Genomic DNA, 26,942 nt, shown 5'->3' with positions numbered 1-26,942 from the left:
ACCTGACACCGTATCGAAAGATTTTGCCACCGCTCTACGGTCCGAACGCAAAACTTGTTAACCCTTTCTCTGATTAAAACGCTCGTTGAGTTGGCTAGGTCAGTTGCGAGCGCCTCAAAGGAGCAACCAGGTCGAAATTCGTTTCGAGGATTAGACAGTCGTAGTCTTTTAGAAAAACAACGCCGCCAAATTCGTTTCGAAAACACCCATGGCGCCGGGGGAATTACGGACTGATTAGGAAACGCTTCCTCGTCAGAGGCCGACATTTTGGGGAGCTAGTTTGAAAATTTCTGAGTATATAGGAATATTCGTGGGATTGGTCTTTTTTGTTTGGTGATTTTTTGTATGTTGATAAATTGTGTTAGTTGTTTTATGAATTGTAGATATGTATATAATATTTAATATTCATATTGTTTATATCTTTCTTCTACAAGCCAAGAGAATTATTTCTATTTATTATATCTATTAATTTTGTACTGCATAGATTTTGTTATAATAATGAACAAAAATTCGACCCATAAAGGGTTAATTGACCGAATCACAGTAATTCATCCACCATAAAATGAAAAAGCTTCCGTCGAAAACTGCAAAAGATGAGGTCAACGTCGCGTTCGTTACTTTTGAAGAAATGAAATTATTATCATCTCATTTTAACCTTTTTTTGTGTTTTCTTAGTTAAATCTTTACATTTTTCTACCAAACTCGCAGCATATAAACTCCTGTACATAGCCAATGGTCACTGCCATTCGAGCTCGCGCGTTTTATGAAGGAGAAAGGGCAAGGTGATGATGAGATAAAGCTATCTCTTTGTTGTCGAATAATAATAACAGTGATAACGTTCGTTTATATCGCACCACAAACCCACACACAACCAACCGGACGAAGCAGCGTGTTATGTTGTTTTGTATCAATGGGGTGAAACGGGGGGGGCTCCTGACGAGCCCTTGAACGTTACTACAAGCAGAGAGACTAAACTTACATCTGCTACCCCACGGCTGAAGCGAACGCACACAATCTTCGACTTCACAAACGCCTCGGACCCCACCCGTTAGAATCGCTACAAATTTTGTCTTATATAGTTATCGTCTGAATATCGGGCACTTGCGAGAATACTTTCTATTCCGCGACATCTGTGATTTGCAGCTCGAGATTCCGCGAGTTGCCGGTTAGGCTACTATCAGGCGCGAGAATGCTCGCTCGGTACAACTGGTTCAATGTTTCTTATCATTTACCCTGAAATTACCAGAGAGATCAAAATGATTGGTTCCAGTTTTTCTGTTTCGCAATTATTGGTATCTTCGAAATGATTTTGAAAATAAATAGTCTCACTTGAATGCTATAGTGAATGTCTGAAGAAACGAGAATAATCTATTGTTACAATATTCATAGCAATAATATTTCAATCGTATCAAATGCTCGGTAGTTTTAGTGTTAACATTGAACTATGTGTAATGCATCGATGCGTGGAATATTGGGATGACAAAGCTTTGTTTCTCAATTTACTTGTGATTTCTCTTTGAATTCATTTGAAGAAACATCGTTTTCGTCCAGTTAGAAAATGTTAAGTATTTCTAATGAAATATTCCGAGCAAATCGAATTATTATAATTCAGTCGATTAAACGATCGTTATTTGCAAATATTTTTATATCACAAATAATGCCATCTAATGCGATAGATAATAATATAACGATTCAATGGAATAATTTAATTTGACATTACGTTGTTCTCATTTTGTGCATTTTGCTGCGTGAAATCTTACGAAAAATGAGGAATTCGATTTCATAATTTTACTTTATTTGTGTTATATATATCTAAAATGTTACATAAATACAACTAGCAATTAAACGATAGACTGAAAATCCCGCAATTACGCGAGGTCGGTGCGCAATGTGTTGACACTAAATACACCAACACTTTGTATTTCAAATTCCTCGTTTTTCTGTGTCCTCTAACACTGACTCGATTCCTGTTATCCGATTCATCGGTTTTTCAGTGTTACTCTTCCTTTCCGTCTCTGTTTCCAATAAGAAATATTTATCGTTTAACTCGTTCACCTTTATTTAACTAGTTATTGCCCTAATTACATTACAGTGGCGTTCAAAATTTGTTATTGCTAAAATTCATCGTTACAATCGTATAATAGCGATTTTCTTCTGCCTTATCACACGCATCATTCCATGAAATTCAGTAATTTCGATTACGACTCATAATTCTATATTAAACGTGTAATAATATATGTATTAAATATCTTACTGCAATTTACAATATATACACATATTATTTAATTTGCACAGAACTTTAGGAAGCGACACAACACGTGAAATATTTTAAATACAACGATTTTCGCGATTATCCTCCTACAGTGATAATGATATGATTAATTCCCGAGAATTCCTATAATAATCAACCGCTATGTATTTATGCAAATAAATCACTTAAGATCTGTATACTCGTGATACCATATTACAGGACATTTCGAATTTCTGGGTATCGGTGAATTACACTCAACTGTCGAACCATATGTCTCATTGTTCGCATAAATTATTGCCTCGACATCGATTCTTTCGAGCAGTAATTGGTTATTTATTGTCACTGAATTCGCACTGTAGAAATATGGCGAACAGATGACCACGACGGCCACCCTGATACTGTAAACCGTAGGTGCATTCAAGTAAGCTATACTTTGAAGTCGGACCTGCCGGCATCATCGACGCAAGATGCCCCGTAGCGTCGCGCGCCAAGTGTTACGGGCGCATCAAGCGAAATTGACGGGCGAACGATGTGTTACAAGTGACAACCGACATTTTGATTTATCTCCTTTTTCTCTTTGTCCACGGGACTTTCGATGGCCCTGCAAACGCACGAAAAATCCGAGTGAAATTATAGAGTATTATAGAAGCATTCTGCGTTCACTTTTCTTAGATTTTATTCTCTTTCGTGTAAATGGAATATGATATTGTTTAACCCTTTGAACTCTGTAGGCTCCAATATTGCACCAGGAATAAGATTATATATTTCAACCCCTTGGCGTACTATTTACTTTCGTTACTAAGCTCGTGTAATATTTTACTATCGACAATTTGTAAGAAATACAACAAAATTTGAAACTATACATTCATAGTTTTATATTATTGATTAAGTTATTACATTCACGGTTTTAAATTATTGATTAACTTATTACATTTACGAGTTTAAATGCTGAATTATAATAAAGGAAATTAAGAAACACTGAATTATTTGCGTGAGAAGCATTGTTTATTCTAGTTCACTTAATCTGCACCTACGCGAATCAAGAATCTCGTTTCCATTGTTACTATTTTTGCATGAGAAACGTTTCATTTTTCTTCAGACACTTCTGATTAACACTAAAACTACCAGAGGGGTCAAATGACCCATGCCTGATGTCTGCAATTATTAGAAAGGTAACAAATGTTTCTCTGAGAAATTATTAAAGAAATTCATTTAGCACTACGAATTGTAAATCAATTAAAGTCCGATGCACTCTTGGAGTTTCTATAGCGACATTTTCAAAAATCAGTTGAAGTGCTCGGTAGTTTCAGTGTTAAAGCTACAGAGTTCTAGGTTTAGATCAGTTTCATCGCGTTCGCTCGAGAAGTCGACGAAACGTTTGGGAATTATATTACCATTAATGCATTACAGTGAACCGTCGGGTAATTCGTGAAACAGTTTTCGTTGATTTCGGAATAATTGGAGACAGGGGTTGAAAACAGTTATGATGTCGGTTCCGGTTTTTGGAACAGTTATGGGGAACTGAAATAAAGTCACAACTGTTATTAGGCAGGGGTTGAAAACAGTTATGATATCAGTTCCGGTTCTTGATACAGTTATAGAGAACTGGAATAGAGTTGTAACTGCGATTATGCAAATAGGCATAGCGGTTTTTGGTTCCGGTTCTTTCGAACCGATATTATATTGATTCTATACCGATTCCATATTGATTTCGGTTCTACAATTAAAAATAACAGTTAGAACCGACATACAATCAATATAATATCGCTTCTATAACTATTACTTTCTATAGGTTCTGAATTTCGATTCTATATTTAACCCTTTGCACTCGAGAGGTGACTTTCAGTCACCGCTTGATTTGACACAGTAAAACTATAGAATGTGATATTTAATGTTAAACTTTGTATAATGCCTCGATACGTGAAACATTGGAATAAAACAGCTTTGTTCCTCAATGTACTGGTGATTTCTCATCGAATTAGTCTCAAACATCGTCTTCGCCTCGTAAAGAAATTAAATATTTCTAGTAAGAAACATCCGAGTGCAAAGGGTTAAAAATAACAGTTACAGAACTGACATGTGTTCCGAAGAACAGGAAACAAAAACCGGACGACCTAATCACAATTGAGTCCCACAAGCCAAAGTGGTTAAGCCCAGAAGAGAAAAATTGAGAAAATTAATGTTTCAGCTTCTGAAATGACTGTACATATTCAGAAGCTATAAAAAGGGCTTTCTAAGCTAGAAAAACCCCAAGAAACGGTTACAAATTAAAACAATATGTTTCTCGAGCTTCAATGAATCTCCTAATACAAAATCTTTTCGAAAATCGCCTTCGTAATTGAAATACTTGCAAAATATAGTAATTCACTCATGCAACGCTCATTTCGAACAGTAATTTCTGAAACCTCTCCAATCCCAGTCCGAAACGACCCTAGTCCATCAAGCAGATTAAGTCGATTCCCAAAGTAATTAGAAATAATCGGAGATAATCGTGGACGTCGGATTGACGTTGGTGCCGTTAGCGATCCGTCGATCCTGTTGTCGGAGTTGAAGTCAAAAAGTATATCCGTTTCAGGCGCGATCGTAAATTAGCTGTACCGATGACGTGTCGGAAGATGGTTCGAGGGGATCGCCACATGGCACGAGTCTACGGGGCGGAGAATTGAGTGCGGTATCCCTCGCGTAGTGATAGGTTGGGTGGTGCCATCGAGAAGCGAGTGTCATCTGTTGCATCGGTTACATCCTGGCCAGCAGAGCGTGACCGTGCTCGGTGGTCGGCTACTATAAACGAGGTGCATAGGATTAATTACTTTCTAATTGCCTCGCCGAGTGCTGTCATTGTACACCGATCGCGCTTGTTTCGCGGCGCGTGACCTTATCGTTGCTAAACGTTTTCTAAGCATCGATGATTTAAAGAGCAGGGAAGGGTGCAAACATGGTGGGTATCGTATGCACGTCGTGTTCTGCTGGTTTTTCTGCTGTAAAATGAATTGTGGGGGGCAGACGACAAAGAATTCAACTGCTTGCAGTTCTGGCGGCTGATTGCATTGATATATTTTTAAACATCGGCCAAATCGAAATTTGTGACTTATGAGAAAGAATAAGGAATTTGATTTTGTAATTTTACTTTGGATTTGTGTTTTATATATAACTGTAAAAATGTTACGTTAATATAGAACTAGCAATAAGATTAAAAATCCAGCAATTACGCGACGCAGGCGTACAAGGTGTTAAATGCCGTTTGTAGCTAATGCTCGTGAATGTAGGTGCGAATGACGGCAATGACCGTTCCTATCCTTAGTATTTGAAATAAGAAAATTTGATAATATTATTCTGAGTATTAAAGTATTAAAAATCGAATAAAAAATATAATATTATTCTGAAAGTATGAATATCAAAGTATTAAAGTATTGAAGATTAAATAAAAAATATAATATTATTCTGAGTATGAAATCTTGATAAAACTCTACAAGAATCAACTAATTAACATTGACGTGAGTGCTATAGCATTAATTTTCATCGCGATGCGAAATGACATGAATGCTGGAACATTTAGAATTACAAGTCACATTATCATGCATTTAATTCTATATAGCTTTAATCTTCTGATTATGCACTTTAACCTTCGGAGCACTGCATTTTGGTACTGTCTCTTTTGGCAGCTCATTAAAATTTCTCCTGTCCGCGAACGTGTTAACCAGTTAACTGTGACGAGTATACGCGTCATCGTAAAGCTTGACATGATACTAATTCTTTCAGCGATGAATTCTTTATTTTTTCAAATAAACATGTAATTCTTTGTTCCGCGATCTTTCATTAAAATATACCCTGCGTTCGGTAAGTACACGCATTTTTTTATTTCATTGCGCGCAGAACGAGGTTTCCAACTAAATTCCACAGTTAACTGGTTAAACAAAAGAATAACTTCCGTCGTCCATCACTGATTTCAAAGCGAGCGTCGACGTTTTAACACTAGGTTTACGGAACGCGTCAAATTGACGCATATTGGATTCTAGAAATATTACTTTGTAAATATTTACGCCGATTTTGATTGATGATCACACTATGTACCCCAATTACTTACAAATCTCCAGTTTCCACAATCTAAATAAACGAGCATCAATTCTTTCAGGAATAATAGAATAGAATGTAAAATAAATGCCCGTAAAGGTAGTGTCAAAGACAATGAGGCACAGGCAATACCGATTCCTTCTCTCCGACAACTGCAGCCCGCAGTCCGGGGCGACTCGCGGGAGCGGCGAACAAACGCGTTATCTCGTCGGGGTTAAATTGCATGTACCCGAAGCCGAGTACCGTACACCGAGAAGTATCCGACGCAAGTCTTTATCGTCGCTTTGTCAACCGGCGCGTCGCACAATGTCGCCGGGAGGATATTCGCGGCTTGCGCTCGCGACGATTCCTCGAGGTTCGACAGGAAATGTCCATTAGCGGGCCAGCCGACGAGAATTTACGACACGGGCTCCGTTTCCATCTTTCCTCTCCCTCGTTCTCATTCCCGGCGACTGTTTTTTCCCTCCTCTCTCAGCCTTGTTCCCGTTTATCCGACGATTGCCACGAGAATCGGCAGTATCGGTGAGTTACAGCGGCGACAGGTAACGCCGAGTTTCTCGCAACGAGGACTCCCGAATCGTCAGGTAATTCTACAGCGACGCGACATCGCCGGTACCGCCACCCGTCGTAAAAACCGATCCACCCGACAGTCTTCCGGAACGGCTCGTCTAAGTGAAGTACCGTGTAGAACCATAAGTACACCGCGATCGCCGCTGCGCTATCTGTCGATCTTCGACGAGCTGCGAACACGGGCCGAGCTATCGCCACCTGAAATTCAGCGATTCGAATTCGTTTACAAGAAATGTTTTGTCTCGTAGGGATACGGATACTTTCCGTTCGTGCTGGAACCACCGAACGGGTCGAATTCGCTCGTAACTAAGCGTCGGCGACGTTTTCTCAGGGGAAAAAGTTGCTCGGAACGCGCAATCCCTGGAATATCTTAAGATTTTATTGAGATCGGTTACTGCGGAGATGTGTGTCATCTTCTTTCTTGATTGCCAACAGATCTGGGAAGTTACTGGAGAAATTGATTTAGTAATAATTGAATCATACGTGAATTGAAGTCTCAATATTTGAAGCTATTATAGATAGAAGTGAATTTAGTTACTACCGAGACTAATTGACTGGTTATAAAACGAAGGTAGAAATTAGACGATAAGCTTACCTCAGTGGAAACAGGAATAAGGTAAACAAGCTGAATGATAAATGTCTCTTATTGGAAATAGGAGGGAAGACAAAGATTGGAGCACTGATTGATCGATATTTAAGTTTCTTCTGATTTTTCTTAGATTGCACATCCAACGGATCTTTCTGCACAGTTGAAATGTAATTTATTTATTTTGTAATGAATTTAACTCTCAAGTAAATTCTAATGTTAATACCTAATATTAATCAGAGAGAGTAGCCAGCACTCTTTCGATCTAGAAGAAAGAGAGTGACCAAGAAAAAGAGAAAGAGGAAGAAAAAGGGGATAGGTAAAGGTAAAAGAAAAAAGGAAAAGGATCACATGGCAGTTCGCGTGACACAGCGACACCACACGGGTGGAGCACGAAAGGAGTCAAACGCCAGTACGAAAGCTAACCTATTATAAATAAATACGCATGTATTATACGTTACACAAAAGAATACTATCGAAAATCAGTACGGTCACAAGTGACCAATCGAAACTAAAAACAAAACGCCCGACGATAGTCTCCTACTGCCCTCGCAATTGTCCGTCCCCTTTCGCGTCTGACGTGCATAATAATCGTGAATAACAATAGGGAGAGTGTCACGTTGCCACAACACACGGAATACTCTCGAAAAAGGGAGTAGAATCTTGTCTGGATGCAAAGCGAACCGAGCTTGCTTAGGTTTTGTCCTTTATCGAGTCACGAGACGGTGAATCCGCGTTGGAAAAACGTGAAGGTCTCGATTCGTTCTCGATGGTTAATAGTTAACACGTTGAATACCAGGGTCACCGGTGACCCAAATTAACCCCTTGCCCTACAACAACGAGTCAGACTCGTGGTGAAGATTTTCAACATGATTCAACAAATAGAAATACTAGATTCTTTTAACCCTTTGCACTCGGAAGTTCACCAGAAATGTTCAATATTTTTTCACGAGGCGAAGACATTTCTTGAAACATTTGAAAAATTCAAGGGTAGAGAATAATAGTTATGTTTTGATGTTAGAGTTATTAGGTTTCGTTGATGAACATCGAGGAACGAAGCTGTTTTATTCCAATATTTCACATATCAAGACGTTACACAAAGTTCGACATAAAATATTCAGATTTAGTTTCACCGCGTGGAATCAAATGGCGAGAGTCACCTCCCGATTGCAAAGGGTTAAAATACATCACTCTATGCAACACAATTAACAAACTTCGAGTCTCCGAATTCAGCGCAAGAGATCAAAGGAGAATTTTGGTACAAACCATCTTTAGATAAAGGCAACGATGAACCAGTTTTCAGATGGTCGGCGTGCCGTGACGCCACGATGGTTGCGGCATCAACGACAATAGTAGCAACAATAGTAATAGTGATAACAACAATGATAATAACAGTTATTAGGGATGTATAGGGTGTTTAGTGTGGTAGGATGTAACAGAGGGACAATTATTCTCAGTCCAGTTATCCGCAAGGGGTGTCGGAGGGGTGAACAGGCGTTCCAGTGGCAGCGTCCACCTAGAAATTATATTGTGTACGAATACGAAGAGTAGCCGAGGCAAATCATCAAGGCGTGACCGAGGGGGGCAGAGGCCGGTGCAATTGCTGGCCACGTGCCGATCGCGTGGCAGTCGCGGCAGTCGTGGCAATCGTGGCGCACACCAGCTATCGGGACGCTATGGTTATGTTCCACTGCCGCGGCACGGACGGACCGTCAGGGGCATCGGGATGACGAGCCGCCGGCCGTGTAATGCCACACACAATGTGGTAATGTCCTATTCCGGTGTGTCATGTGCGAGAAGATCGTTGAGCCCAGCAGAGCACAACGGCACGCGACCGAGAACATCTTCGAAGCCTCTCCCCACTCGGCCTTTTTCCCTTTTCTTGCATGCGAACAATCCTCCTGGACGGTTCGAACTATGGTGTATACCGAGAGGTTTTGTATTTTTATATTTTCGGCTACTTTCAGCTTTGTAAGGTTCAGTGGAGGTTCGTGGGCATTGTAAGACTTTCAATGACAATTTTTATTCGAATTTTTGTGTAGGGGCTGTTTTAACCCCTTGGACTAGTGGGAATTATGAACAGAAAATTTTTTGTTTTGGGATATTGTGGATTTTTGAGATAAAGTGATGGGGATTTTGAGACTCTGATTGCTAAGGGAGTTTTTGTTAAAATTTTTATACGGTGGAAATAGTTTTTTTAGTGCCACGGAAATTTCGGTCATATTTTGCTTATGAACTGTATTGATTTTTTGAATAAAATATTAAGTTATATTCGAGTTTTTTTAATTTTATGTATTTTTATATCGTTTCTTGATGTTTTCGGTGCTTTGTAACGTACATAGCTATTCTTGACCATGTGTCCCTTAAAAATATTTTTTTGGAAAAATTAACGTGTACCACATGTGAAAGGGATTTTTCATAACGATTGCTATACTATCTTCTTGTAATTATTATCTCGTCTTCCGTTAAATTGCAGTAAATTACATTTGCATTATTAAGTTGTGCCCAGGAAAAACTGAAAAATAACTCGAGCAACATAAATCCAAACTGACATAACTCGAAATTTGTATTTCTATGGCAGAAGGATATTTTCGTTTAGAACAGAACAACGAATTTATCGTTAAGAATTGTTGTTAGATATATAATAATCGTAATTTAACTCTCCGAAAAGAAAGAACAGTGGAATTTCGTGTGGTATTAGCAACGATTTCACATTGGATCACATTGAAAGACGTTTTGGTATTTACTTTTTCCTTAACATTTGATGTTATCCTTTTGTTAAGTATTTCCGACGTAAGTTGGTACTTACGTCTGACGATAAAAGGTTCACACACGAGACGTCGCGTCGTGTCGTGACTTAACAAAATTATGTATTCGTTGTTCTTCGTTTAGACTTAGACGGTCTTGCTAGTAACGGGATGATGATGACCGTACGATTATCGTTAAGTATTAACCTCTGCTCTTTCTCTGCACTTGTCCCGTCTTCCGCGTGTTTATCGCTATCAGAGTATCGATGCAAACCGTGTGATTTACATTTTTTACCACTCACGGGAATGTTTTGTATGCGAGTGTCCTTCTTCTTTCCAGACTTTCGGATATCGCGCGAAAATTCTTTGCTTTTCATTTTAGAGCATTCAATGATTTTCATTCGCACAGCATTTGCGTCAGTACTTAAATATTTAAAAAATGAAATAAAAAAATGCAAGTTGAATTCAAGCTTCCAATTGAAACTAAAAGTACGAAAATTCGAATTATTTACTGAACCTTGAGATATAACTTTTAAGTTTTCAATATAAGACATATTTCAATTAAAACTCGAATTAACCCTTTGAACTCTGTAGGCTATTGCACCACTTCTAATATTAAATATTTTAATGAATTTTAAGAAAACTACCTTAAGATTATTAGATCTTCCAAATATAGAAAGTTTGTACTGAGAAGGGAATTAAAGGTCTAAATGTTGTAACATCGTTAATTTTCAGTAGGACTACTATAAAAATTGGTAAGAGCTGACATATCACAAAACTGTGTGGAGTGATAAGGGTTAAACTTGAAATTTTGAAGAATTAAGGTTATAATTATTTAGATTTTAATTATTTACATTGCACTGGCTCTTATACTGAAATATTTCGGAGAAACACAGAAGTGCAGTTTCATTGGTAACAGCGTCACGAGTAAAATGACGTTGAATTTCTGTTTCATTGATTATTCATACTGTTTTCCCGTAACGTTTACTTCGAGCGAACGAAATTGGCGAAAATGTGAAGCCTTGGTTTCAATGCGACGACCCTATTCAATAATAAATCAAAATGAATGGCGCAGCGACAGAAAAACTAAGTGGGAAGACAGATGTACGCATTTTTCAAACTCGCTAACGGTAGACACGATCGCAAGACTGATTATAAAACGGAGATTAATGTGAAATCAGCGAAGCTGCACAATAATTCTAGAAAAGTGTCGGACCATTAGAAGACAGGTGTGATTACAAGGAGACAGGCAAACGAGTGTCGATTACATGTAACGGTGTCTTTTGGATGTATACATTTATCATATTTACATACCTTTGAAAATCATAATGCGAAGATATTTGTATACAGTATGCGATAACTATACTCTGAATATTCACGCGGATTGCCATTTTTCCGGAAACATTTCGGGTACATTGAAATTTAAATAAAGCTCTGCGCAGATAAGTATATTCATTTCTATTGAATTATTATTACTTTCTACGAGATTTAAGAAAACTATACCCATATTTCGCAGTTATCTCTTGAAATCCATATTAGCGACAAATTGTGTCTAATCGAAACACGAGGAAAACAAATTATACGCACGTTATTAAACAAATATTAAATTTCATCTAAAGCAACATAAAACATAAATCAAAATAAACATAACATTAGTAATGAGACATAAAATACCAAACTAATGAAATTTCACGTTAAAAACGTCGCCTCGAATCCATACCTCCTAAAATTATATCTCAAATCATTTGGTGACTCAGAGAAGCCTCTGGAGCGCAAAGAGTTAAACTTTGTATAAAGCAACAATGTACGAAATATTGAAAGAAAATAGTTCTCTTCCTCAATGCACGTGTGATTTCTTAATTCAATCTAGAAAATGTCATCTGCATCTCATTAGAAAATATTGAGTATTTCCGGTGATAAACTTCTGGAGCGCAAAAGGTTAAAATCAAAATGATACTGCTTCTTTCAATGCTAAATTATTTATTTCTTCGGATAAACATATAATTCTTCGTTTCGCATTAGTTTTTCGTTAGAATATATTATAGATGCGTCGCGTACAACGAGTGTACACTTGATTATCTGATTTCATTGTATTATCGGAAATTTTTGAAATTGAATTCCACGGTTAACAGGTTAAAGTGAATAACAGAAGGAAAGCCGTGTAATCAGTGATAGGTAAAGTGGCATTGAAGGGGACAAATAAAAACGTCCCATTGGTCACAGGCAAAACTGGTCATCGGCTTGGAAGCCCGTGGAGGAACGTGACGAGCGTCGTGCGATTTAATTCGAGTATTTTGATTTATAACTATCACGAGGCCGTTGCGCGCTCATGGGTAACGACCCGTGGAAACTCGAAGAAGAGGACACCGGCGATGGACGTATTCCAGTATCCACGGGAATTTCAATGAGCCTGATGTACTACTTCGACCGTTACCCTCGAAACGGCTGCGCTCGGGACTAATCTACGAAATCTCCCGCCAAAACGCCACCGTCTCCTCTCCTCCTCTCGACCGTGACGTCCCGGCTCGCAGTAAGTAATTAGTTGTTTCATCAGCGAGACGTTATAAGCATTCTAGTTAGAAGATTTCTAAACTAATTTAAAAAGAATCAATGTTGTTCGTTACCCACGGATCAAAGCAAACAACTATTTTGCTATCAATGTATTATCTTCAAATGAAATTTCCACCTGAAGTAGAATAGAAAATTTTGTTGTATTTCTTACAAATTGTCGATAGTAAAATATTACACGAGCTTAGTAACGAAAGTGAATAGTACGCCAAGGGGTTAATAGTATTGTAATTGTTGGATGTTAATGTTGAATATTGTAAATGAAATATTCTGTAGTATTTATTGTGACGATGTAGACAGGTTTAGATAATATTTAGTAGAGTATTATGAATTTCTGATGCTTTTGAAAATACTGAGTGTTGACCTTGAAGTGTGTGTAATATTATATCGGAAATCGAGTTTTGACGAGAAACAACAAGAATTGTTTAATGAATACCGATAATAGAACGCGTTAAATAGTGTTATCAGTTACTCGAGATAATAGCGGCAGCGGAACGAATTCGTTCGCAGTTACCGAATAAGAGCAATCAGCCTAATTAATCTGTCTGCCATCTTCACACGTCGCTGGGCACACCTTGCCTATAATTATGCTACTTGTACGAACTTGGGATTATCCTCGAATCGACGCAACGTATTTCCTATGCTATGCGCATGTGCCGCACATTTTTGCATACGTTCTGCAGACTTACGCGAGCGTGACGTTCAGGGAATTGGAAATAATTGTACATTAATCTAATTTTTTACTCATTATAAAGCACACCTACTAGATTAAATTCCTCCTCGCAATTTCATCGTTTGACACGTACAATTATGTGCACTGTAATGACATATTTATATGATTACTTCGTACCGGTATTTATAAGTAACTTCACTGTTCCTGTTTCAGTTTCATTGTAATTAACTTTACCTCGTTACGCGACCTGTATTATCGGGAATAATATGAAATCATAATAAGTGGGAAATATGGTTTAATGTTAAAATAATATATTATTCTAAACTTATTTCACGTGTAAAGTATTTAATTAATTTGTCACTGTTATATATTGCATTATTATAGTCATAATTATATGATAAAAGAAACTTGTACACGAAAACATTGTGAATATTGAATTATATAGTTGTAAATCGTAAATTTATTGTAAATGGTAAAATATGTGTATTAAATGAAATTTGTCAAAATAACTTTGGAATTTTGCATACGATTCAGAAAGAATTTTAATATTTCGAATGCAGTATGTTGGATTTTTTGATGTTAGGTATAGACACTTTTTCAAGTTTAACATTTACGTCTTCTAACTTCCAACTTAAGATTATTTTCTAACGCCTTCTTACATCGACCACTTAATTATTTCCTTCGACTGCTTTCTATTCTTTACTTTCTAACCATCCGAACTCTTCGAATATTTTATACAAATTTCCTGCGAAATTCGGCAAGGATAACCGAGTTCGGAACCGAGTTAAATAAGATATGTTAATAATTACCGCGTTGAGAAACTTTCACGAGGATTGTAGCATTTATCAACATCACGGGCAATCATTTGCCCATCACAGAATATCAATCCAATCACGCATAGAGGAAGGTTAGACGCATTAATGGAACGCTGACAAATCTCCCTATTTGTTACAGGAAACGAAGAAGATTAATCAATTTCTAGTAAAAGTGGTAATTGCGACGGAACGGTGACACCTCTCATAGAGTTTCGCAATTTTCTTATAATTTGGATCGGCTCGTGGAGATATAGATATTTGAAATTGTTGACCTTTAACGTAACTATTATCTAATTACTGACTCACTAATGTAGAATAATAAAGAGTCACCAAAACACAGGATCCAAGAAATTGATTACAATTCAAGAAACTTTAACATTTACGTTTCTACGATAAAAGATTAAATAATAATTGAACACTTTGTCTAATGTACATTACTTACCTAAATCGTTATTAGTAACAATTCTAAAATATACTTCTGTGAACTAAAGTACACTCTTTAAACAAACATTTATCAGAAAAACGTGTGAAGTCACAGAATTCTTCAATTGCGATAATTAAAATATTCTCTGAATTTTCACATTAGCTATGTCTAATATTTGTATTACTCAAAAATATAACTAAGCTGTCTCTATTTCTATTTTTCATGGTAAAACAAGTGCATTCTTTTATTATTATTATTGTTACTATTATTTTTCATCGTATTCTGCATTCTTTACGTTTTATTTCATAAACGTACGAGTACGCGTATCGCGAATAAAAGGTCTTGGAAAGCGAAGTTTCTACGAACAGTCAAGATGACGTGCAAGTGTCACAGTCTGTACTCATTTCCTAGGTGGCGATGTTGCCGACGAACCTGGTCATCCGTTATCCACGACCAGGATAACGTACTTCGTTCTACAGGGTGTATTTTTCGACCGGACACGCTCGATAGTTTCATAAATCGTTTAAAACACGAGCAAAAGGTCACTACAGAAATTATTAGGCGTGAAGATATATTTTATAAGACGAAGTTTATCGTTCGTGATATTGTTAAGCAGATTTCCAGATCACTTAATTCTTTTAAATAAAACGCTATATGTTTCCATATATAGTACAAGGTCATAGAATATAATGAAAGATCATAAATTAGCTAGAAATTACTGGATACCTCGGTAATTAGTGATTTAGCAGATTAAGCAGATTTCAAGATGATGTAATTCTCATTAATAATAGAATACACTAAAAACTTATAAATTAGCTAGAGTGCGATTCGTGATTCGCGTTGATTTCTAATCTCGTTAACACTTTGACGCTTATTTTGAAATCGGCGAGTGCTTCCAAAACACTTTTTTTTTGTCAATTGGTTCTTGAGGAGTTCGATCAAGATTTCACGCAGATTAAAATTATTGTATTGTTTAATAAATTTTCCTAGAAAAAGGTAGACGTTTTGGTACCTAACGATATCTTTCGAAAATAATTCAGGAACAAATAAAAGAGGTATATTTTTATAAACAGAACTTTTCGCACATGATTTTCATTTACATTCTCTTTTAATGTAACACAAAATTGAAAGGTACAAGAACAAAAATTTCTAATGAACACCTCAACACTTGGCTACGAATTATTTTTGTTGGAGGAATTTTCTGGAGTGTTACTTCAACAATTATTAAAAGAACAGTGATCTGTTGAACAATTCAACAGTGATATACATTTTTTAAACTGTTTTATAATACTAGAAATATAAGACTGCTGTAGACGTCGTTTGCATCAACAAGCACACGCAATGGACGTCTATAGACGTCATTTACGTGAACGTGTTAAATGACTTTACGTGACGTGTTGTACTCATTTTAAGAAATTCTATTCTGTCGTGATTAAAAAATCCTCCAAAAATCCCCCTTTTTAATAGTGTTCGGAATAACTTTATAATTTATTTATGTCCTCGACTACGTACGACACATTCGAGCGTACGCTGTTGAATGAAACACCCTATATGATTTCCCGATTAACGTTATTGCCGTCCGCTCTTCTTCCTTCTATCCTCCTCAGTTCCGAGATTGCCAGACACAAGACGATATCTTGATAGTTCCGCTGTTTCCATTCGAAACGGCGAGTTTAATCGTGTCTAATTTGTAATTACGTTACGATTCGTTGTAGAACATTCTACAGCGTGTTGCAAACACTGCACCGCCAGCTAAATGCCGCAGTAGGCCTCAAACGAACCGATTTTTTTACGGGAACGGAAGACACTGCAAATGAGTCCAAGCGAATTGGGAATTTTGGTGGATTGTTTAACCGTAGAAAGAAGAGCGGCAAATGGACTCGTTTCGTTATACACTTATTTCTGCGACGGCTGTATTAAATATCAATGTAAACGAATCCCAGTGAAATCGTTCGTGAAGAATTTTTGTTAGCTCGTCGAGATTAATGGAATATTCAAAATGAGGAGATATCAAAGAGTAACGAATAATTGGAAATTAATTGGTCTTTGGATATTATCGTACAGTGTAACTTTAAACACAGTAGCAGAATTTTTCTTATATAAGAAATTAATATTTTATGCAAGACGTCGTTTATTTTATATTCCTTGTACTGAAAGTATTTTATATTTATTATAATGAAAGTGATTACTCACTGTTTTACTTGATAGATTAACTATGAACCCATACATTTGTGGGTTACAATTATTTCGTATTACAAGCATGAACTATATACTTATATATAATTGTTAATCATTGCGTTCTTTACTTTTTAAGAACTTGAATTTCAATTACAGAAACATCGACGTCATTTGAATAAAACAAAATTTAAGTAGGCCACCCAAGAAACAAAATGATCACCGAAAAGACGTATTTATTATTCGTTCAGCTGCTTCTCCGGTGATGTGTAAAAAAAGTAGTAGAGGAGAAGTGAAACCAAAGTTCAAACGTTCATATACGACTTTCCCTGGAGCTGTTTCCAATTCGAACAAGACACTGCCGTTGAATATAATAAATCACCATTGCAGTACTAATTGGATGAAAAACGCAGGCAAGATAAATTTGCTTGTGAATAAGAGAAGGATACTTTGAAACTGGCCTTTTCAAATTCACGTTCCTCGGAAATAATTTCAACGTTCTATGTATATCAAGAAGATAAATTCTTTTTTATAAATTTATTAATACACGTTCGACTTCAATATCAGTAACGACAATTTGAAACATTTGAAGAATCCTCGTTTCATAAGCTCAAATTCTCGGGCGAGAAACTAATAGTTAAAATTCAGAATGAAAATTTGTTTTCATTGATTTATCAATAGACATTAAGCTTCAATATCAGTATAAAAATTATTAGAAAACTTAAAAACCTTCATATTGTAAACAAAGAACTAAAGAGTGAGAAATATTAAATTTTTTTACTGAAACTATAGTTGAATGTATTAATAAGAAATCCATGGAAACAAATTTTTCATTCGCAATGGTAATTATTAGTTTTCATTAAATACACTACCTATAAATGTAATAATAAAAATATTAAAATCCTAATCCATTTTAAACAGATCTTAATTTCAATTAATCATTCTAAAAATGAAGAATCAGCGTTACGTATTCGAGAAAAGTGGCAAATTTTAATTTCAAAAGATTCCGTGCGTCCATTGAAAAATGGATTTTCCTTTTATTATTCGTATAATGAACGTAACAATCTCTTTTCGACTCTCCGCTGATAGCATTTGTTTACGCAGTTAACGACGCACCCTTTGGCAGCGTGGACATTTCCGTGACACCTCGTAAACTTTATGAGTAAAGATATTCAGCCACTCATTCAGACTCACCGTGAGACTCTTACGGAGTTTAGAATAGTGTACTAACGATTTTCCAGCACCCGCGGAGCTTCATGCAAACTACACTGCACACGGTTATCACTTACAATTAAAGATGCTATGCAACTGGAAGCCGCAATCGCGCGATCGTTTGATCGTGTGATCGAGTCCTCAACGCGTAAACATGGAGAGTTAGCGTGCCCGTATACGCTCGTTGGAAACGAAATTTCTGGTAAAGCTTAGTAAGTATGTAGTTGTTTTTTAAATATTTGCCATCGATTTATATTAATCAATCGTAGCTGTGTCGTCACAAGAGAATTCGAACATCTGGCACCTCTTCAATAACTGCATACTTATTCCGACAATAACGAATTTATAATACAAAAGATAATTAACCCTTTGCACTCGAATCTTTTTCTTACTGACGTTACCAACAACTCGAAGTAATTTTAATAGAAGTATATTAACATATAAATAAATGATACGCGCATGAAGAGAGAAGTCATAGATGTATTTTACTGGTTTTTTATCGATTGTAGATATGAATGTTATAATATATTTAGTGATAAAATTTTAGTTTATAATGACAAATTTTAGCTGACTCTGCTGCGGAGCCCTCGAGTGCAAAGGGTTAAGTACGTATATTTTTTTTATAATATGTATACTTAATTTAATATTTCAATTGTTTCAATATGGTTTTAACATTTTTAGAATCACAGTTCATTCACCATGTGTAAAGTTTTCAATATCTCTTTTATATTTTTATTGTTATCTTTCTACCAGTTTTTACATAAAAATGGTAGTTCAGAAATTTATATGATTTTCACTCGAACTTAGTTTAGAAATGTATAACTTTTGTTGTTGTTGAGTTGTTATTTAAAGTGCGTTGTTTGAACAAAGTAATAAGTTTACATTGCAATAAGTTTAATTTGAACGAAGTTAGTTACTTTTCGTTTGTAGTTCGTAAAACATGCAGAAATAACAGAGGAAAGAAAGTTATACCATATTTCCATCGTAATTACTGTTTCGGATTTTTATAGAAATTCAATGGAATCACATTAACGGAGAATTTTATCAGCCGCACATGAAGATTATCTGACCGCGTATCTGCTCGTACGAGAAGAAATTACGAAATGCAGCTACAGTTTACAGTTACGCGCGCAATAATTATTCCGCAGTTTCTAAATGATTAATTGTTTGATGTGACAAGACGACGAATATTTCATATGTTGAAATACTCTGGAAACATGAAAGAAGAGATTAACTACATCTTCGTGTGATTAATTCTATTCAAACGTTTCGGTCGCGAACACACGTATCTAAGCGAGCGAGTCCGCAAATTGTTACGTGGTCATGTTCGAAACAGTTTCTGGTAAATAAGCCATTAACGATGTTATGCACGGTGGATAAATATTGTGTTCAGATTTCAGCGAAGAGCAGGCAAGCGACGCGCGTTCGTAAAAATAAAACGGCCGGCAATATTAAAATGTGCACACTAACATTCTATCTAATCTATATAATCTATTCTGTAACTTACGTAATTATCGAACAAATCATCGTTCAAGTTACAATTTCAATTTCCCTTTCAAATAATTCATTTCTTCAAAAACAAACATCGAAAAGTACGTTTCGCCTCGCATTTCAGATACAAAAATCTGCAAGAGCGCTTCATTAAATTGCTGAAAGCCAAAATGAAGTAAGAATTTATTAGATACTGTTTTATCGGTGCACGAGGTAGCAGCTCAAGATAAGGTGTAGAACAGTCGAAGATAAGAGTTTACCGATCTGCCGCTTGATTACCGACAAAGGTTTGATTTTCTAAATGATTTAAGAGCCCGCTTCCCCGAGGTTCGTTCAAACATGACCTCTATAACAGCCAGAGATTTATGGCAAACCGAGGCCCCTAATTAGAATCACACCAAGGTGTCCTAATTACAGGGTAGGTGCCAACATTTCCGAGCGTTGCCGAAGCTGCGCCTTTGGCGCGAAATCCTCCGAGTCCTGCCAATTCCTGGCTTTTTTCAGTAACAGCTCATTAATTGTTGGAAAACCGGGCATCCGTGGGCGTCGGCCACTTCAGAATCTACATCCGATTAGCTCGCGCCGTGTCCGACACTTTCCTCGGACCGCAAATGAGCCGTTTAAACGCTCCCTTTGTTTCGCTTCCCTTAATCTTAGAGAAAACAGCTACTTATACGAACTACGGAAGCATTGAACAACGAAAGAGCTCGGTGAAATTTTCATTTTAAATTTTAGAAGACAGAAATCCTTTTACTTTTGATATTAGAGTTATCCTGTCGACTCGTATACATTTTTGAGATAGTATTTACGTTAACTCTTTGCACTCGAAGGTTTTTCACTGGAAATATTCAAGATTATCCGAGGAGATGTAAACGACATTGTCCGAAACTAAGCTAACGATAATTCACAGATAAATTAAGCAACGAAGCTATTTTATTTGAATATTTCACGTAGCAATACAAAGTTTAATTTAAAGTACTAAATATTCAACTTCATAGCTTCCCTGCATCAAATCAAGTGGTGACGTTAAGTTCTTTTGTTCTAGTGATTTTTAGAATTGTTAGAGACAGATAATTCAGTGGGAATATTTTCAACTGTGAATTCCTATTTTAATTGCAACTTAAATTAAACATGTTTTAAATCAATAATATCAAAGGATATTTAAAACAACGCGATGAAACCGATTTGAATCTTTCAAGTTGATCACGTATTTGATATTTATATATTATGTGTTTCTAAAAGCGAAGAAATTAACCTGAACACGAATCAAAGATCACTACATACTCAATATGGGAATGATCGAGCCGATACTTCGAAGGAGGATCGTTTCCAGGAAAAGCGGCGTTGCATCCTTCGAACGATCAGCCGATCATGCAACAGATTGAACGATGTTTATCAAACGAACCGATACAAAGCCAGTATTTCTAGTTTTTTTATTTAGACTCGGCTACTTTTCCGACGCTCCTTACAATCATTCATCCCGCGCAGTTAATGGAATGCAAATGCGAGCGTGCTAACGGTGCATGTCAGTTAATTAGGAATCATTACGTTGTAAATCATACGCGGTCACTTAAACTGTAACTTCATTGAACGTGCCGCGGCCGAGTAATAACAATCAATTTGTAGCCTTCATCGTCCGCAATAAATTTATTATCGCGGGTCATTGCATTATACGTCATCCTGATCGACAGATCGATCGTTACTCTAGCACCTACCGAGGATCAATTATAGATCAATAGACGCGGACGTGAAGAACCACGGGCAGACCGGTCCCATTCGTTTCTTACTGTTTGCATACCATCCTTAGATAGATCGTATAGCGAGTTGATTGCGTCTGAACACACTGGTTGAATATGGTATTGCAAAAATACAGATTTTTCAGATTCCACGGCTTCCTGTATCGTTCTAGGTGGCTTTGTAATGGACACCGGACCGTATAATATAATACCGCGTTCCGTTCGTTGTCCCTTTTTTTCCCCCCCGCCCGTTTCATTGCCAATCAACTTGGATATTTAGTTCTTTCGTTTAAGTTGATTCATGATCGGTCTCTATCAGAGGATGTCGTACTAAAATCAATTTATTGTATTGTAAAGTGTCTCCTAAACTAAGCCGGTTTCTTTTCGGCATAATAATGAGCCGCATTTGATTGCGCATCGCCGCGAGTTTAAGTTGCGCGGAACGACGATACCCGTGGTCCGATTACGATGTCAATGTAAGGCGGAGTGTATTCGTTGCGTTTATTATTTTTCGATGGATTTTTATGTGTACCCGGGAATCAATTTTATTGCAAACGCATTCAGCGATCGGAAGGTAAAAAGCGTTCATTAGGCGGACATTAATTTGAGGGTATTATTAGAAACGATTACGGTTTACGTTCATCGGGGCTGGCAAATAATAGTATGGCTTCTACGGCGCTCGACTATCTTTGTCAATGGAGTTCGTAACGGGACGAAACGAATGCAAGTGTGATGAATCACGTGTCAGTGACCAGGCTCCGTAATTACTTAATATGTCTGTAGCAGTGTTAACGGTTTGATTTTTGAAACAGAACTTAAGAGGTCGTTCCCTTCAGCATTTGGAAATTAAAAATTGGATTACTTCGGAAAAAATAACTGACAATTGCTAAATAATTAATAATTACATGTGATCGGAGTTTCATTTCCAGTGATCATTATCGATCGCAGAAATTCATTTTGCTTCTACAATTATTAACAATCATTTTCTCCGAAATAATATACTCTAATCTTCAAATACCGAAGAAAACGATTGTATACTTTAACCCTTTGCGGACGACTGTCGACATTTTGGCGAAATGAAATGTTCATATTTGGAAGACCTGTGAGTTAATTACTCGAACATCTAGAGATCTGCACAGAGATTCCTTTTTCTCTATTTATTAAGCGATTGATAAATCATTTCGTTTCGTCTGTTGAAGATTTTGTACATTCCTAAGAACCTTCGTCCGCAAAGGGTTAATTTCTGTTTCAAATATCACTATTATTGTTTCAATATTACACTCAAGTATTCTGCTAGCTCACTTCTGTCAATTTTTTCCAATTTCTTTGTCATCCACGTTACGCTCTTTTCTCGCGACAGGTAAAGTAGAAATACTTCCGGCACATTCAGGATTAATTGACAAACTAATTATTATCGTTAATTCTCTGTCCATTCTGGCCACGGGAGTCGTAATTATGAAAGATCCTTTGAAGGAACGCAGTACGAAAAACTGGTAGACAAGGCTGGCGTACGCTGACGCTACTAACGAAAGTAAATACCCTTTTAGAAATGAAAGTACCCTCATGGGCGTAAACCCGTCGCGACGGTGCTCGAATATTGTACACGCTTCCTTTACATTGTGGGTCGGGCACACGGAATCGGCTCATTTGTTGCGTATTAGTTAGGATTAATGAGCTCCTTAAAGCTGCCGCCTTTTGCGAACAGCCAAGTGACTTCGAGTTTCCGAAAAAGAAGGACGGAAAACAAATGAGACACGCCTACGGGGCCCATACCCAGGATCCCGGCACCATTCGAGGGATCGAGGAAATTTTCAAATTCACGGGTTTACGCTTACAACGAACCGCACGATAATCGATTTCATTCCGTCTGGGTAATTATGTCACGTTCGATACTTGGCGAAACGTGGATGCTCTAATCGATGTATTTGTACGTTGCTGATTTTGTAATTTGTATCAAACAAAAATATAATTCTAATATTAACACGTTGACTGCCTCACGACTTTGCCGAGAAAAATATACAAAATGAAGATAATGTAATATCAACTGATATAATTGAATTAGGTTGTTATTATCGCAGGTTTGAATTTTTGAATGTCAGTGCGTTAAGTAATCATCGTTTAATCGAATGAATTATAGTAATTCGATTTGGTTGAGGTCACCGGTGACCACCATGGCATTCAACGTGTTAAATGCTTTGTGTATTTTCTAAATATATTTATTATATATAGCTGTATTGTGTATATCTTCTAATATAATAGTAAAGATTGTCTTTTGCCGCGTTGATTTTCTCGGTAAGAGCGCATCACAAATCCAATTATTTTGTTAACGTATGAATTCATGTTTACTAAGTGACGGACGTATTTATGAACTCCTGTAGCGATTCTAAGTGGTATAACAAGCTCGAGGACCAACGTAGTTGTTTGCAGTGGTAAAAATAATCATGTTCAACACGATTCGTCAATAAAGATGTTCTCCAGTGGATCTTGCGTGCCAGGCACGTTAACGACGAATATTGTCGTGTTTCACAATATGTTGGATTCGAGAACTGCTTGTTTCAAATTATTGTTACGTCTTCATTTGTCGCGTAATTTTTCGTCATTAGCTCTTAAATATTTGCCGTGACAATAACTGCGTTTCCCAAAGCGCGACCACGTGAAAGAAATTTCGTAACTTCAGATTTTTCCGCTTAAATCATTCGTAATACTTTCTTAACGAATTTACTTTACAGTAATGGCCATGAGCACTGAATAGTTGCGATAATTGTACTTTAAAGTTTTCTAAAAAACTGAAGAAACGTTTCCTTGGGAAATCGTTTTCGACAAAAATAAATGAATTCGACTGAACCCACAACGTTCACACCGAGATTTCGTTCCAAGATACAGGCGTCGCCCTCATAAAACAGTCAAATTTGTCCACACTTTCCAGCCCTCTTGTCTCTACGACATCGTAAACTACGAAGGCAGAGAAGAAAAAGGAACGAGAGAAGCTACAATCACATCACATAATAACTTAACAGTCTATACAGTAGAAACATACTACAAAAACAATCATTCTTTATATAGAAGATCATATTTATTTTCTTTGTTTTTAGGTCGTATCGACTTTCTCTGAACAAATATGACTGAAAATGAAAGAAACGTTCGATCACTTATAATCCTGATTAGTATCAAAAGCATTTAATCCTTTAACACTGCCACGTCACTCGAATTCGAGTGACACCATTTTTAACATAAACCTAAACATTAATTTTCTTGGTATATCGAACGAAGTTTCATTAGAAGTATAAGATACAGGAAAAACAGTAAACTAATCGTTACGAAGAATCTTGACCTTTTAGTTTCCGCTTTTTTGAGAACACTGTTTAGACTGCACAATAGTTTCGACGAGTGTTTACTTGACAGTCAAAGTGTTAATCACGCAGCTTCTTGAAAAGTCTCTACATTCTGTAATTGGCATCCGAATTTTCACCGAGTCTCCCAAAAATTCGTCATAAATCGTGACTATTCTCCACGGTCCCCGCTGCAATGTCAAGATCGTGGCGCCAAACTCCCAGAATCGTATGCGTGTTGCGCGCGGCACTCGGCAAAGCCAGCGAGCGCCTTTCTTTTATGTCGATCGTCTCTCGACTCCAGCTTCCCGAGCCCCCAGCAAAGAGACGAAGGAAGACGGGGGGCGTGCCCGGTCGCGCGGCTGCTACAAGGAGATACCGACTTCCCTGTGGATCCCTTCCACTCCTCGGGGATCCCTTCCACGTGGGCTCTAGGAGTTCTCTGCCCCCACCATCGGGCCCCAAGAAAACTGGGCAGCATGGTCCAGACCACGAGATCACCAGGTGAAGCCAGTTTACGCAACGCTTCCGTACGCGAAGCATTTACGGTCACATCCAGAGGATCCCGAGAGTCCTTGCGATTTCCAAGAAGAACCGTACGAGAACCATGGTATCCTGTGACAGCGCCAGCGTTCTCGTCTAAACATGTTCTAACCTCGAGACCGATCCGAACGTAAAAGTCAGGCGTCGGGTAATTCTCGTCCGGAGAAGAATATCGCTGCTGTCACCGGCGTCGTTCTGTCCTTCAATGAGATGACAGCAGCCTAACGAGGTCTCGGATCCCCGAAGAGTTTCGCTGCGTCTAAGACAATCGTCGGCCGACAATCCGCTCGAGACAGCACACGAGATAGAAGAAACTTGAAGAAAGAATGTCAACCTACGCGAGCTTCCAACAGTACGACCTGCTGGACTCCGAGGGCTACGGGTCAGCTAGTAGTCCAGAGTCGAATCCGCGCAGCTGGACGCACCAGGAGATCTACCCTCAGCCGCCTAGGTCCAGGGGTAGCAGTTGCGGCAGCGTGAGCTCCGTGGACTGTCAGAACCGCGAGTACCAAGAGATCGGCGTCGCGAATGGCAGCTTCCACGTGACCAGCTTCAACTTCGCCGAGTTCCACGAGGGCTACTACCAGAAGAGCTGCCGGAACGAGCATCAACCGGGCCACGCCGGCGACGCGAGATCCGCGGCGAAGGACCACGGGAAAGTGGTGTTTAGGATGAACGAGTGCATGGAGAACGTTTACGATTGTGCGACCGGTCGCGGCGAGTTCGCCGGGCATAGTACGGACGGCAAGCAGAACTCGGCCGTCTCGCCGAAGGTGGAGCAGAGCTCGGGGCAGGGCGCGTTCGGCAGTTCGAGGTGCGAGTTCGGCCAGGGCCAGGAGAGCTTCTTGGCCGGGAAGAGTTACGGTGTCCCGAAGCCCGATGGGTTTTTGCCTAGAAGTAACGGCAATCCTTACGGGCAGAGGGGCGACATTCTTTATTTGGGTGCCGGGTACAGCGTCCAGAGGAACGAAAATTACGCTACCGAGAACGGGCAGGGCGGCAAGTGCGTGCCGTCGCGGTACCACCAAAAAAACGACGCCGCCCTGCACATCGCGTCGATGGAGTACACCGGGCAGAAGGCGAAGGAGACGATGCAGAAGATCAAAAACGGCACGCCGGGTATCGAGGTGCTCAGGAAGAGGAGGCTCGCGGCGAACGCGCGCGAGAGGAGACGGATGAACAGCCTGAACGACGCGTTCGATAGGCTCAGGGACGTCGTGCCCAGCCTCGGCAACGACAGGAAGCTCAGCAAGTTCGAGACCCTGCAAATGGCGCAGACTTACATAGCGGCGCTCTACGAGCTGCTGCAGAGGGAATGAAAACGGCCGTCGCGGAACGTCCGCCGGTAACGGACGTTCCCGTGGAAACGCTCGGGGACAATGGGTTCCATGGAATCTGAACGATTAAGATGTTCCCCCCTTCGCCGGGTGGATCAGAGCACTCAGAGAAATGAGCATTGTTTCTTCCAGCAACGCTGGAGCGCTCGTTTCAAGTACAAAAATATTCAAAGTCGCGGCTCCCTTGTGCCCGGCGACCTCGCTCGCGAGAGGAACGGGGCAACCCTCGGCTCGCGGGGGAATATCAAGCGCACTGCCGAAACCGGCGTCTCAAGGTTTCCAGTTCTTGTAACTGGAGCAAGGTTTTTTGGACCATCGCGATGTCTTAAATTGCGAAGACGACGGGCCCCAACAGTTACGCTGTTCTTCCTCGATCGAGAAAATGGCCTTACCCCTGTCGCGGCGTCCAGCGGC

At 38.5% G+C, this 26,942-nt stretch overlaps 1 protein-coding gene and 2 long non-coding RNA genes across 3 annotated transcripts in view; 2 read left to right on the top strand and 1 right to left on the bottom strand.

Annotated features, from left to right (window-relative positions):
• The window catches only part of LOC143174562 (uncharacterized), a 103,024-nt gene that overhangs the window by 39,185 nt on the left and 36,897 nt on the right, over nt 1–26,942 (bottom strand). The gene's annotated exons all lie outside the window — the stretch shown is intronic.
• LOC116425216 (uncharacterized) lies at nt 12,598–15,208 on the top strand. Its single transcript, XR_004234647.2, has 3 exons — nt 12,598–12,755; nt 14,421–14,456; nt 15,117–15,208. It is a non-coding gene; the product is annotated as an uncharacterized LOC116425216 (long non-coding RNA).
• Nucleotides 25,518–26,510, top strand: LOC116425195 (uncharacterized). The gene has a single exon (XM_031972592.1). The coding sequence runs from the start codon at nt 25,518–25,520 to the stop codon at nt 26,508–26,510; it is 993 nt and encodes a 330-aa protein (XP_031828452.1).

Source organism: Nomia melanderi, chromosome 5 (genome assembly GCF_051020985.1).
Source record: "Nomia melanderi isolate GNS246 chromosome 5, iyNomMela1, whole genome shotgun sequence".
NCBI classification, from domain to species: Eukaryota; Metazoa; Arthropoda; class Insecta; order Hymenoptera; family Halictidae; genus Nomia; species Nomia melanderi.
This window is presented reverse-complemented; position numbering and strand designations above follow the sequence as displayed.